General features: G+C 38.4%; 1 protein-coding gene across 10 annotated transcripts in view; it reads left to right on the forward strand.

Annotated features, from left to right (window-relative positions):
* Positions 1–13267, forward strand: part of Elavl4 (ELAV like RNA binding protein 4) — a 136714-nt gene that overhangs the window by 53174 nt on the left and 70273 nt on the right. The window contains exon 1 of one of the 10 annotated variants that reach the window (XM_021726854.3): positions 526–790. The exons of 6 other annotated variants lie outside the window; for them this stretch is intronic. Coding sequence is in view for 2 of the 4 variants with exons in the window: in XM_005326096.4 (XP_005326153.1) it covers positions 1528–1551 (24 nt within the window). In the remaining 2 variants the exon portion in view is untranslated. Of the gene's footprint in view, positions 1–525; positions 791–1203; positions 1552–13267 lie in introns of those variants that run through there. 3 more of the 10 variants (XM_005326098.5, XM_021726853.3, XM_005326096.4) reach the window with 3 other exon arrangements.

The raw sequence follows: 13267 nt of genomic DNA on the forward strand, positions 1-13267 counted from the left end.
AGCACATTAAAGTGCTTTTGTTGTATCTTTAAGCCTAGAGGCAGATCATTAAATATGCATTTCACTAGAAAGCAACTGTCGAGAAAGATAAGGTGGTTGAAAATATTCTACACTAGAAAAGCCCTCCATCAGAGAGATGGGATCGTGCATCCCTCAGGACAGGGGAAAGGAAGGACACTCCCACTGTTAAGGTTTGCAAGCCTCCAGTGACCTGCAGTTGTTACAGTACTTTTGAGCTGGGAGGAGGGAAAAGGTAAAAATACAAGTATGGCTGTTGTTGCTTCCGCCGGGCCTTAATTACTAGACACAAGAAGCAGTTCAGAAATCTGGTCTCTGTTGTTGTAGAGGTCACCAAATCATTAACATCGTCAATCTGGCAGTAGCTAATTTAAATAGCACCTGATGTTGCAACGCCTCCCTTCGTTTCCCCAGCCAATCAGATTCTAGCTTTGGCTGACAGATGGTCCCATAAATGGATGTAAAAAGGGGAAGCTTCGAGCCAATTTCAGCAAGGCTCTGTTCAGTTGTTCTTATCTACATCCTAGAATCGGGGGTTTCAGCTCACTGCTCCTTTTCTTTCTTTTTTTTTCTTTTTCTCCCACCCCCACTACCCCCCCCCCAAAAAAAAATAATTGATTTACTTTATAATCATCCGCACTGTGTTTTGTGGATCTTTAAATATATATAACAATAGTAATCATTTAAAAAATATATTCTGAAACCTTTGCAAATTTTAAGAGAAGAGTCGAAGCTCTGCGCGACCCAATATTTGCCAATAAGAATGGTTATGGTAGGTATGACTAGATTTATAATCTGTTGTTTGTGTTGCTGGATGGAAGACAAGCATCTACACCTTGACCAGTCTTATGCTTGCACAAGAGTTTAGTTCTCTGCTGCTGTGTGGTTCCTACATTTACTATATCTTTTGTGTAGAGTGCGGGTAGGTCCTTTTATTGAAAAGCAGTGGGGAGATAGATTGTCATTTTTAACAGGTCGTTGTCAGTTTTCCCTTCAACATAAAAGCGGAGGGTGGAGGGTGGGATGAAATAATTGCTGGTTTGTTGAAAGAGATTATGTTACTTGAGATCATCATGGCAAAAGAAAGGTTTTCTTTTTTGTAAGGGAGAAGGGGTTTGTCTACATGCCTGGGTTTTGTGGGGCTGGGGGGTGGATGCAGCAGGGTTAGGATCTCTCCATTTCTGTGCTGGAGATTTAAACCTCGAGAGGCAGCTCCAGGATGCTGAACGTTGAGATGGGCAGTTGTGTTTGGGGGACTGCGCAGTCAAAACGGCAAAGAGAGTGATTTATTTGGGCTTCAGTAAATGCTGCATCTTGTATTTCAAAGAGTTTCCTGTCATGACCTCATAAAAAAGAGGAGGCGGCTTGTATGTGTAGCGGTGCCTGGCGTGTTGAGTTGTTGCTTCCTTCTCTGGGCAGCAGCTCTGTAAGAAGGAATGTCAGCTTTTACATAACGTTCCTTTCCGCTTTTGACACACTGTGTGAGGGTCCATCTTCTTCTGATCACAGATGGAGTGGAATGGCTTGAAGATGGTAAGTGAAAAGAGGAAGGAAGCTTGTAGGTTTCAGTCGTGTGTGTGTGTGTGTGTGTGTGTGTGTAAGGATGGTGGACTGTGCATCGTAAATCACTCTGCTGATCGCTTGTGTGTGTGTGTGTGTGTGTGTATGTGTGTGTTTATTAGTATTTCTTTTTTCTGAAAACCAGAATTCACCTCCAAGTATAATGGCATTGCATGCACACAAGGCACACACATTGCCTTTTCCATCAAACACACATTTTAGCCAAGCAAGGTTGGTGTCTTTTTTGACAATCACAATGTCACCGTCACTGTTGGCTGGCGTGTCCACCGCCTCTGTGAGCCTTCAGCAGAATTACATGACTGTTAAAGTTAAAGGCACATTTCTTTTTCAGTCTCAGGCTAAGAGTGATGGGGAAGGCTGGAAATGAGGGGTGGAGGAGGTAAGATTCAGTACCAGCAGATGCAATTGGGAAACAGGACTTTTGGATGTGGATGGGGAAGTGGAAAACCTTTCTGCCCAAGTAGTAAATCTATTTTTAGCACCATCTTTTTTCTGAAAAAAGAAGCAGGGAAACTCCTTGAGTGCCGCTCCTGTCGCCCGATGTTGACCCTGAAGATATGGCACAAAATGGCACGACGAGATGCCACGAGTGCCCACTTTGACTTTGAATTTTCACCAGCAATATAGCTTTCTCGGGGTTTCGGGGCTGGGTATAGGGGGAGGCTGTAAATTCATATCCATCTCACTTATTTTTCACTAGAGAAGCCGGGGAAGACTTCTCGCTCTGCAAAGACGTTATAGCAAAGCTGTGGTCTTTTTCCCATTCTTAGAGGATTGCCTTTGTCTGGCTGCTTGTTTTGATGGGTGTAAAACAAATAAGATTAGACCGAGCAGCCCAACTGAAAGCGATAGCTGGGAGGAAAACCCAATGAAAGGTTGCCGGGGAAACGAACAGAGGAGAAGCCGAGTAGGGAGCAGGTGGCTATCATGAGAACACACTGCAAACAGTGTAAAAAAGGAGGGGGGGGGGCGCGACAGGACCTCGATTATCTTTGCTGTTCTTTGTGGCCAGCCCAACTTTAATTATTCTTTATAAATAGGTGTTAATTACATTTCTAACTCTGGTTTACAGTGATTTTAGAAATCTATTTTTAAGCATCTGTTCTGTCTCTCCTGTTTTTCTTTTTGTTTATTTGTTTAAAAAACAGAGAGGAGAGGGGGAAGGGAAGGGAGGGTAGGGAATCTTGCTTTTTTTTTTTTTTTTCTTATTCCCCCCTTTTCCCTGCTGTGAAATTGTACGTGCGAAAAATCGCAAGGAATCCTGTGAGGCCATTTGAAAAAAATGTAAATTATATTGAATGAAGTTGACGGAAGCATAATAGTGAACTCCCACAGCTGATAGCTTCTGAAAATGATTTCTTAGAAATTTCCAGCAAATATTCATCAGAAAAAAAATATTATTAGAATAGATTTACACTAAGCAATGATTTTGTGTTAGGTGATACTGATATTTTTACTGAATCAAATGTTGATACTCTAGTTCTGAGGAGTTCATTGTATGTCTCCTTTTATGTCCCAAGTAGAAATTACTTTAAAAATTAATAACTGAAGAGCTATTCTCTAGCCCTTTGATTCTTTCCCTCCCCATGCCTTCAGCTACAGGCTCCATCGGGCTGCACCCTCACAGCCACTGTTTCCCATTTGGCATTTGGTCCTGGATCTGGTTTTGGCAGAAACTGAGTGAAAATCTGGATTTTTTTTTTCTGTGTGTGTCTCTGAACATCTAGGACCCATGTGTGAGCAGGGTGACAGGCATCCCTCGATTTTTCTCTCTCTCTTACTGTGCTTTACTACTAGTGTCTTTTCCCCATGATGGTAGGTACCAGAAGGACTGAAAGATAGAGTACTTAGAGAAATAGGAGATAGTGTAAAAATAACTGAAAGAGAGATCTATTATAGTTTCTTCTTGGGGGAAAAAATAGGCACATAATCAGGTAGCTAATTTTAATCCCCCAAATGAGAGATTAAAAAATACTGAAATACATTGCAAGGTTAGGAAATATAACCAGCGCTACTAAGAGAACTGTTAAATCTCACTCTCCTCATTGCAAATCTCCACACACACACCCACCATTCTTTTTTCCTTGCAGATGCTTCTTTTTGTTTTGTCTTCCTGGTAAATTTTAATATTTTGTTTTGACTCTTGAGGTAAAAATATACTTATATTTTTGGTTCTACATTTGAACTTGTTCTCATATCTTGAATGCATAAACCTATGTCATATTTAAAAATAGGATACTTTTTTATTATCTTTAGTATAGTTTCCTTTTTATAATTTCTGAGAATTTTCTAGTAGTTTTTTGTTAGGAGAAAATAATTTCCATAAGAACTATCATCTTGGTTTGGTTTGTTAAAAAAAAAAAAAAAGACACGTGGTTCTGCTGCTGACCTTTCTTGCTTCTTTGTCTTAAAAAATATTAATGCCTACAACCTGCTTGTGGAGGTGTGCCTTTATGGAAGCACAAGGCTGAGTGTACATTTATTAATGAGTGAACATCTGACTGGAAATATTTCTGCAAAAAAAAAAAAAACACCTGACTATATCACAGTTTTAACAAGCAGAACACCTATATATCTCATAGCAAAATAATGACTGTATCATTTAATATTTAAATTTTTGAAAGAGTCAAATGAGCATAGATAGGGAAGTAGCTGAAAATTTAGTTTGAGAACAATTGGTGTATGAGGTGATTTTATCTCATTAAAAAAAAATAACCTACAAACAACTTAACCATTCATTTGGATCTTGGTCCCATTCATTCCTAACTACTATTCATTCAAGTCATCCTCCTGGCCAGATATCGATGAGCTTGCTTCTGTTCAATGGTTTGCGCAAAGTCTTAAAACTTTTTTTTATCCTTGTAGCTCTTTCTCAGTCCTTTGAATGTAAAGGTTTTATTGTGAGAGGAAGGCCAGATTGTTGTGAGGTAGTAATAGTAGAATATATTTTTAAAAAGAAAGAAAAAGAAAATGAACTACGTGTGTGCAGTTTGGTTCCAAACTCAGTCTTGCGAAGAGGGTTTAAGACATGTTCGACTTCAGATAATTTAAATTTAGGATTTCTGTTGGGGATAATCTATTTGAAATTTCAAATCTAGAGGTGCTTTGTGTGTTTGTGTGTGTGCAGTAGCTCTAAAAGAATTTGTGGGTGAATGGAGGTGTTTTTCTCAAGTTAGAGTTACTACCAACAATGAAAGGGTTTCCTCAGGGCAAGTCCTTTTCTTTGGTTAGATTTCTTCCCTTTGCACTTATCTCCTTATTGTGGGTGGATTCTCTTCCTACGTGTAGACAAAACACTATTTCTTCTATGAAGAGATGTGCTGCTTCATTTAGCCCCAGCATCTTAATGCTTTATTTTAATTAAAAAAAAAAAAGAAGAAGAAGAAGAAACAAATTATCTATGTGTACCGCAAGTAAGGAATGGTGGTGTTGATAAAGGTCATTATATATGGACAGAAGTACTTTGGCCTTGACAAATTTCTTCATCAGTTCCAGTGATCGGTGGCCACCAGGCACTTAATTTATATGCCTGGACATTTAATATGTACATTTTTGGTGAGCTGGCCAGCGGATGCTAGATATATAAGTATGCGCTGGCAAATGCTGCAATGCAGTATTTTTTTTCCCAATGTCATTGAGAGTTTTGGGGGTAAGAAGAGACAGTAACATTATCAAACTATTAGTTTACTATTTTCCAGTTGACCGGCCATGTTGTACAGAATTGGTCAATTCTCCTTTTAGAAGTAAAGTCAACATTTTATTGCCTTCTATCCATTCCGCCATCTATTTGATGGTGTGTGGAAGGGAATGTGTGTGAAAAAGAGAGGGAGAGACTGTGTGTGTCTCAGTGTGTGTGTTGCTGAATTCCTCCACCTGTCTTAGGTTTTCCTTATTTGGTGTTACCAAATGCTTGTATAGATGCACAGTATATAAAGAAAACCCAACTGGACTGATTCCCATAATAAATAGCTTATTTCCTTCATGAACTTCAAGAGTTCTCTTATTAGAAAAATACAACATTTTAAATATTTAACCAAAAATATATATGCAGATCCTACAGACTTCCATTAGTAACCAGACACCTTTCTTTAGCTGCTTTTGAAGAACTATAAATGTGCAGATCCCGAACAATATCTGTGAGCTAAAAGCTGCCCGTTCAGTTAAGGGGTTGGGTTTGAGTTAAATTGTGTGTATGTGTATTTAAGAGGAATGTTGTTATTCTTTGGAAGCATTTGAACATAGTCTTACACTGTTAAAAATAAGGAGGAAAAGTGGTTGTGTAGCATCCTGTGCTTTGGTTTTTATAAATGTGTGTGTGTTTAATGATTATCCTTGAATTTTTGAAACCTTAGTGTATTTTAAGGGTTAAGAGGGCTTTTATAGGTCAGTGGCTTTGTAAGGAGGAAAAAAATGACCTGTGGGGGGAGGGTGCAGGACTGGGAATTGTCACCAGCAGTAATTGTCTTAAATTAGCTATCTAGCAGTGAAAAGGGAAAAAAGCTGGAAGACAAGAGTGGAGAGGGGCACCAACATGTGGATCTGCACCTTTCTGATAGAGGAGATAATGAGTGATAAATTTGAACTGGTGCAGTGCGGGATGCCCTATAATTTCTGAGAACCTTGACTTTGCAGGTTCATTACTTCCTTGCTTGCTTGTTCACACCTTTAATTATATCCAGTTTGGGATGCTAGCTGGGGGCACAGAGATGAGCCATTTTGTTTGTTGTTTACTTCATTAAGTATTCAGGCAGTGTGTTCACAATAGCTTTGGAGCATCAGTGTTAGGAATCAAACACTTTGGAAATGAAATTGTTACAAAAGGACAAAAATAAGAAAGCGGGCAGCCAGCTAGCTTGTTTTGGATGTTCACATCCACTCTGCTTAATGGTAATATTTATGCTGTTCCTTGTACATTCATTAAGAAATAGTGTATGCAATGTCAGTGCTCTTAATAGGCTGATGGTTCTCTCTCTATTTCTGTCTCTTCCTCTCCATCCCAGCCCCGAGATTCTGCCTTCACCCAGGCCATCTTAGGATTTTGGAGGCTCATTATTGGTGGTCCTTGTTGTAACTAACACAGAGATAATTCCCCTCAATAAGGAGACCTGTCTACAATGATTAAGAAGTGCTTAGAGCGGTAAAGGAATCCTTAAATAAATTTTGGTTGAGAAGGCAGTAAAAATGTTGAAGAATTAAGGTTGGTGTAATTGTTGTGCTTGCATTTTTGGCTTTTGTTGTTTTTGTAAAGCCTTATTTTTAGCCACAAAAGTAAAATGCAAAACTAGCATATGGGATTTTTTTTCTTTAATGGAAAAAAATTATATGTCATCGGCCTCTCCTGAAAATAACTTCCCCTGAACTCTTGGTATGAAAAATAGCATTTAAACTTGAGTACAATTTTTCAGTTATTCATTTTAACCTATAAATATGTAATTAACAAATCTCTTTTCCATAGGAAGTTTAGGTTTTTTTTCAGGATATGAGGAAGCAGAGAAAGGATTCCAGCCAAGATGGCGAATTCTGCAAAACACACCAAAGCACAGAGGTTTCCTCTGTACTCTGTGGCATCGAATCCTTTCCTACTCCTATGAAGCAGTCATCCTTGATTGTTATATACTCCTGTAGCAACTAGTCCTTGAAGTTGTTTTGCCAATGGTGTTCATAGTAGTGACTGACTCTCGTTGCTGTTTGTTGAGGACTTACTAGGTGTGTTTCTTTGGAACATAGAATTCAAGGTCACCGTTTCTTTTTCTTTTGACCCTGATCCAAAAACATAATTAGAGGATAATTCCCTGTACTTGTGGATAAAGTTAAGGTGAGGGGTTTTAAGATTGGACAACACAGAATGAGGCTTGTGTCAAAATATGAGAAAAGGTTCGTCAGAACATTCACATGCATGCATGTTTTCCCTTTTGTATTTGTACGAATCTAAGAGTGATTCCCAAAGAAAGAATTCACAGGTATTTTGCACATTTTTGTCTGTACAATTCCATGTATCCAGATGTTCACTCTAAGGAAGATGTAGTTTGGACAGTTGGAAGCAACTTGACTTTCAGTCAGCTAGTTGCCTATGAAACTTGGCTGGAACCTGTTAGTTTTACAGAAATATTAATGCCTTGCTTTTCACAGAAATGCTTCTTTGAACACCTTTTCCTATTACCCTGGAGTTGTTGGACAGCTAGTGACCCTTTGGTCTCCCATGTGCAAACTGGAAGTTTACTAGGAGAGCAGAAAGCATAGGTTTACTTTATTATGCACATCTAGATACTGTGTACCGTTTGTGTGCAAATGTGTGCATAGGCGTGCGTGCACATTCATGTGAGTTATAAACAGCCCTGACCCCTGGTGTGCCTTGACTGTGGCTTCTCAAGTAATCCCTATTTTCCTAGGCCATAAATCTAAATGCTTTAAAGTTTAGCTTTCTAATTTGTACATGAAAAATAACAGTCTGAGTTGAACTTTTTTTTTTTCAAATGTCCCCTTTGAAGATGCAGCAGTAGTAAATACAGCTCTAATGATAAACTTTAGCTCAAAGAGCTATTTAAAAGTCTGTAGTGGAAGGGCTGAGAACTTGCAATCTTTACTAATGAAACTTTCATTAGGAAAATGCTCACTTAAAATGGAGTAAACGACTAAGTCCCTGCAATTTGTGATTTTAACCAGATTTGATTCATCCTTTTTCATGTTTCTTTTTGTAATGCAGCCAACCACACATCTAAAATTTGGATATTGTACATGTCTTCAACATTAATTATCTCTGTTGGTGCATTGGGTACAAACAGTACAATTCCCACTAGAAGTCCAGATTCTTACTGTAACACCAAAACAAAAGTGATATTTATGAATAATATTGGGGAAGTTGTCCTCATAGTAACTGTTCCCCAAAGGAAGCTTTACATAAATGTGCATTTATTATTCAGTATATTAAAAGGGAATCCTTAGCTTTTACTTTTTAATTTGGACTAAAATATGTAAATTGGTTTTATTTTGGAGTTGCTCTGTTTTAGGTGGCTTTGGGGGAGGATAACTTTCTAGCTTGATTATATTTTAATCACCTCTATAATAGGAAAGGTTCCAGTTTTGAAATCAACCTGCTTATTGTGATTAGGACCCAGAGGGCCAATGTGCACATAGGGCTAAAAACATATCCACTTGTCCACATGTAGGAAAATTAGTTTCATTTCTACTATATACCTCTGTTACCGTGCTTTGTTGGCAAGGCTGGCTCAGAGGCTGCAGAACAACAAGTCTCCCTCTAACCTTGGAGGAACTTCATCGTGTGCCTGTACAGGCAAGCCTCTGCAAAGATTTTTCTTTATCTAAAGGAACCCAAAAGTACAAAGGACTTCAGAGTCTGGTGGATGTGAATCCTGACTTTTCCAATTAATAATTTGGTGATCTTAGATCAGGTACTTCAACTTTCAGAGCCTTAATTTCCTCATATTTAAGATGGGGACGATAATGCCTGATTCACAGGGTTTCTGTGAGGATCAAATGAGAAACAGTACTTGAAGGCACAAGTCATATGTAGGACCTGAAAATTGAAGGTGGTTAGGGAACATTAAGTCTCTTTCAGACTGTCAGTCTTTCTGTTTCTTGGCCAAGGCCCTCCCCAAAGAAGAGGTCTATGCTCCCCTGGGAATTGACAAGTGTCACTAGCACAGTCTACATCCTCCTACCAGCATTCAAGGGGTTTGACACATGGTGGTTTTTTTGTTTGTTTGTTTGTTTGTTTGTTTAACATGAACAAGCCCTCAATCCTCTGGAGTTGTGTGACTCTTAGGGCAGAGTACATCCATGCTCTCTTTGGAATTAGAATTAACGTGAGATTTAGTCATCAAAAGAGAAAAAGGGTGAAGATAAAAAAATTTTAACCAGTACTATTTTTTAATTTCATGAAAGAGCCTGTTAGGAAATTTAGAAATCAACTAGAAAGGAAATAAAAATGAGTTGCAATGCCAGGTGCAGTGGTGCCTACCTGCTTAGGCAACTTAGTAAGACCCTGTCTCTAAATAAAAAGGGCTAGGGGTGTCACTCAGAATGCTTGCCTAGCATGCATAATGCTTTGGGTTCAAGCTCCAGTACCCCCTTCCAAAAGTGGGGTTTGAGCATACTTGATGAGGGCCAATCTTTGCTGTCTAAAATGTATATTGTAACTTGTGGGTTACTTGAGTTTTGCCCAGAAACCAACTGACTTTAGAGCTATGTTTGCCCTTTACCATGTCAGCCTTTTTTCTCTATGCCCCTTTTTCCAATGGGCTGAATTTTGAAGTTCTATTTCTCAAGAAGCAGTGAAGAGGTTGAGGCAAAAAGTGGCTTAATGAGATTTTTCTAACTTGCCATCAGTTTTCCTCCTTCTGCTTGGTGAGGCAGGATGATGGATGGCTTTGGCAGTGCAAACAGCTCTAAAAGTGATCAGATTGAGTGAAGAGGTGTGCGAGATGTGAGCAGAATGCTGGCCCTCAATTTATTACCCTCCCATTTGAGGAGACAGAGAAAGGGGGGAAGGGGGGAACACCACAGGGGCTTTGACATCATTGATTACATACACTTGGGAAGGGGTAGCAAATGGGGTCAGGGACAGGTGTTAGGACAAACCTAATTTTGTGCCTGAAGGGGTCAATAGGCACAATAAATGAATTCACAAGTTGTCCTAAATTGGGACCTGTTGCTCTTACCAGTGAGAATGAAAAAAATACAAATAGTTCCTGATGGAGTTCAAGACTTAACTACAAACACAATCTTAGAACATCTTTTTAATGTGACAGACTTTGAATTCTATTTTGTGTGATCATGGAAAGGATGTAAAGGGGAGTCACTTCATTTATTTAATCCGTACAACTAGGACAAGAGGGATAAGTTCATCTGCCCCCCACCCAAAGCTATTTTGTAGGCCTGATGCTTTTCTTTAAAAAAAATAAAAAAGAAGAAGAGAGAGAGAGAAAGAAAGAAAGAAAGAAAGAAAGAAAGAAAGAAAGAAAGAAAGAAAGAAAGAAAGAAAGAAAGAAAGAAAGAAAAATCCATTACTGTGAAACAGACCACAGAACTTTTCTCTTTCCTCATGAATCTATTTCAAGACTTCACCAAGAATCTTCCAAGCGTTTTGCAAGTGTGTGTATATAATTTGTATGTGGCCTGCAAGTGCTCTGGAAGAATTTGGTTGATCTTCAGAATGTGCTTGTATGGGCAAAAACATAGCTCTAAAGAGGGGGACACTGGGGCCCAGGATGTAGCTCCATGGTCAGAGTGCTTGGCTAGCATGTGTGAGCTGTAGAATTGGTCCCCAGTACCAAAACAAAGAGGGGGGGTTTGATTTGGAAACGGGTGGTATAGAAGATATTTCTTTATACTTTAACCTAGAAAATCTCACACCTCTTAATGAAGGATGAAAACGAGATGATTGGATTAGTGATTTGAATAGGCAAATGGTCAGGATGGGGGCAGGTGGATATTTGTGGACAGAATGCCTTTATTTATAGGCCCTTCTTGTTGGACAGGTGTTAGTATTATTAAAAAATTGAAAATTTATATATGTAAGTCAATACCTGAATCTCAGTTTTTTTCTTTTGTCACTTTTCTAGTTTAAGAAGAAAAGATTTTGAGCTTAGAAGAGCAATAGTAAGAACTCTTAGGTCTCCAGTGAGTGAAATTTGGAGACACAAGCTTGCCATTGGTGTCATCTTAACAGTACTAGCAGGTTTTGTCAGTGTTCCAAGAACAGAGGAGCAAGTCTGCATTCTAGAACTTCAGCTATTTCCCACACAGTTCTGCTTAGAACAGAACTGTGACCAAGGAGATCATCGCTCATACTCACTTGGCATTGTATAATTTTTGCCCTATGGTGTCAGTTTGATCTCTTTAATGTAATTAGAACAGGTACTATTAATCCTTTTTTGTAGAAAATAAAGCTTAGCTACTTGCCTAAGTTTACAAGTTCAGCAATATCAGAAGTCATCGCTCCAGAGTGTTTGGAACATGTCCAGCTTGGCCAAAAATTACATTTCTTGGGAGAAACAAAGAAAGGTAATTACCTTTCTAGATCGAATATATATTGTTATGTCTGTTGCCTCATAGGAAGTCTCAGTACTTACTACCCATTGTAATATAGTGGGAAAGGATAATGATAGGCAGAGCATGGATGGTGTCTGGGCAGGGGTGGTACAATGCACAGAAGAGGGAGATATAAGTTCTTGTTGAGGAAAGTAGGTAAGATTTCATGGAGGGAATGCCAGTTGATTGGAGCTCAGATAGGAAGAAAAATTGGAAGAAAGGGGAATTCCACATGAGTCAAGGCATAGAGGCAGGAACTTACATAGCTTGCTTGAGGAGTCATAAGTAGTCATAAGTGAACACAGCCAGGGGTGTGTCAAGATAAACTAGAGAGGGAAAAGTTACAGATTAGAAAGATTCAGGTATTTTTGCATGATTTTGAATTTGAATTGGTGACTATGGGATGTTTTAGATCACGGGTCTGTTGTTTCCTGATTATTTTGCAGGGCCAAGACTGTCTTTATGAAGTCATGATATCTCAGAAATAAAGTCACCCAGAAGATGCTGCCCAATTAGTAATTGGTTATTTAGAGGGAATGAGCATTAAAGTACCCTTCCAGTGACACGGTGATATTATAATACTGGTGCTCATAGATGGAATTAGATCAGGGTTACAATGCCCAGAAAGCAGTAGGAGGGGAAAATATTGACTTTTTTACTGTGAAGAAATATACTGTTTGAGGAGAGCATACTGTATTTTCTCACCAGTGCTTACCTTGTAAGACAATGTGTGGCCAGAGAGAAGATGGTGGGGAGTGAAAATAAGCTTATTTCTTCTGATATCAAAAAGTACTCACTATGGACTTCCAAGTGCATGTACCAAGTCACCTAATTTTCCTGAATTAGATCTTACTTAGTTGTCTATTAGCCCTGGAGAGCTAGATCACGTCGAATATTCCCTTATTTCAGTATCTGGTATGTAGTAGGAATTTGAAAAATGTGTTCTGAATTATCATAATGTGGTTTTTGTGGGGGTTATGTTTGTTTTATAAAAAGCCTTAACTATAGAATAAGAAGACTTCAGAGTCTATCATAAACTTGTGGGAGTCTGTTTTAACCCAACTCATCTAACCTTTCTGAGTTTCACTCTTTTAGTATATAAAATAGAATTAATATAATTCATGGCTTAATGGGAGGATCACTTGAATGATAACCTTGATCCATTCTCTTGGAAGGGGTAACAATATTTGAAATTACTAGGTTCTAGCTTTGCCTATAGTTATTTTACTGGGTTTTGAATAGCATTAAAAAATTAAAACAGTGGATAGGATAATAGAGTGGAATGAAGTAAAAAAGAAAATATCAGTAGATGGTACTTTCTAAGGGTAAGTATTTTTTAATGAACCTTTTGTGTAAGTTACCTGTGTTCTGAAGTTGTAAAGTTTGTGTGTCTAATATATTTCTTTTTTTTTTTTTACTTTGTTTGGGTCATGATTAGAAAAGTTTGAGAAACACTGTTATAGTGAGCTCTGTATTATCCAAAGGAGAAATTACAGTTAAATGTTTTCAGAGGTATGCTGCAGAAGATCTTTGATATCTTCAAGATTATTAAAGAAATGATAACTTATGATTGTTCTTGACTTAATGTGAAGCATTGTATCCTAAATCTTTGAAAACT

Source organism: Ictidomys tridecemlineatus, chromosome 11 (genome assembly GCF_052094955.1).
Source record: "Ictidomys tridecemlineatus isolate mIctTri1 chromosome 11, mIctTri1.hap1, whole genome shotgun sequence".
Classification (NCBI taxonomy): domain Eukaryota; kingdom Metazoa; phylum Chordata; class Mammalia; order Rodentia; family Sciuridae; genus Ictidomys; species Ictidomys tridecemlineatus.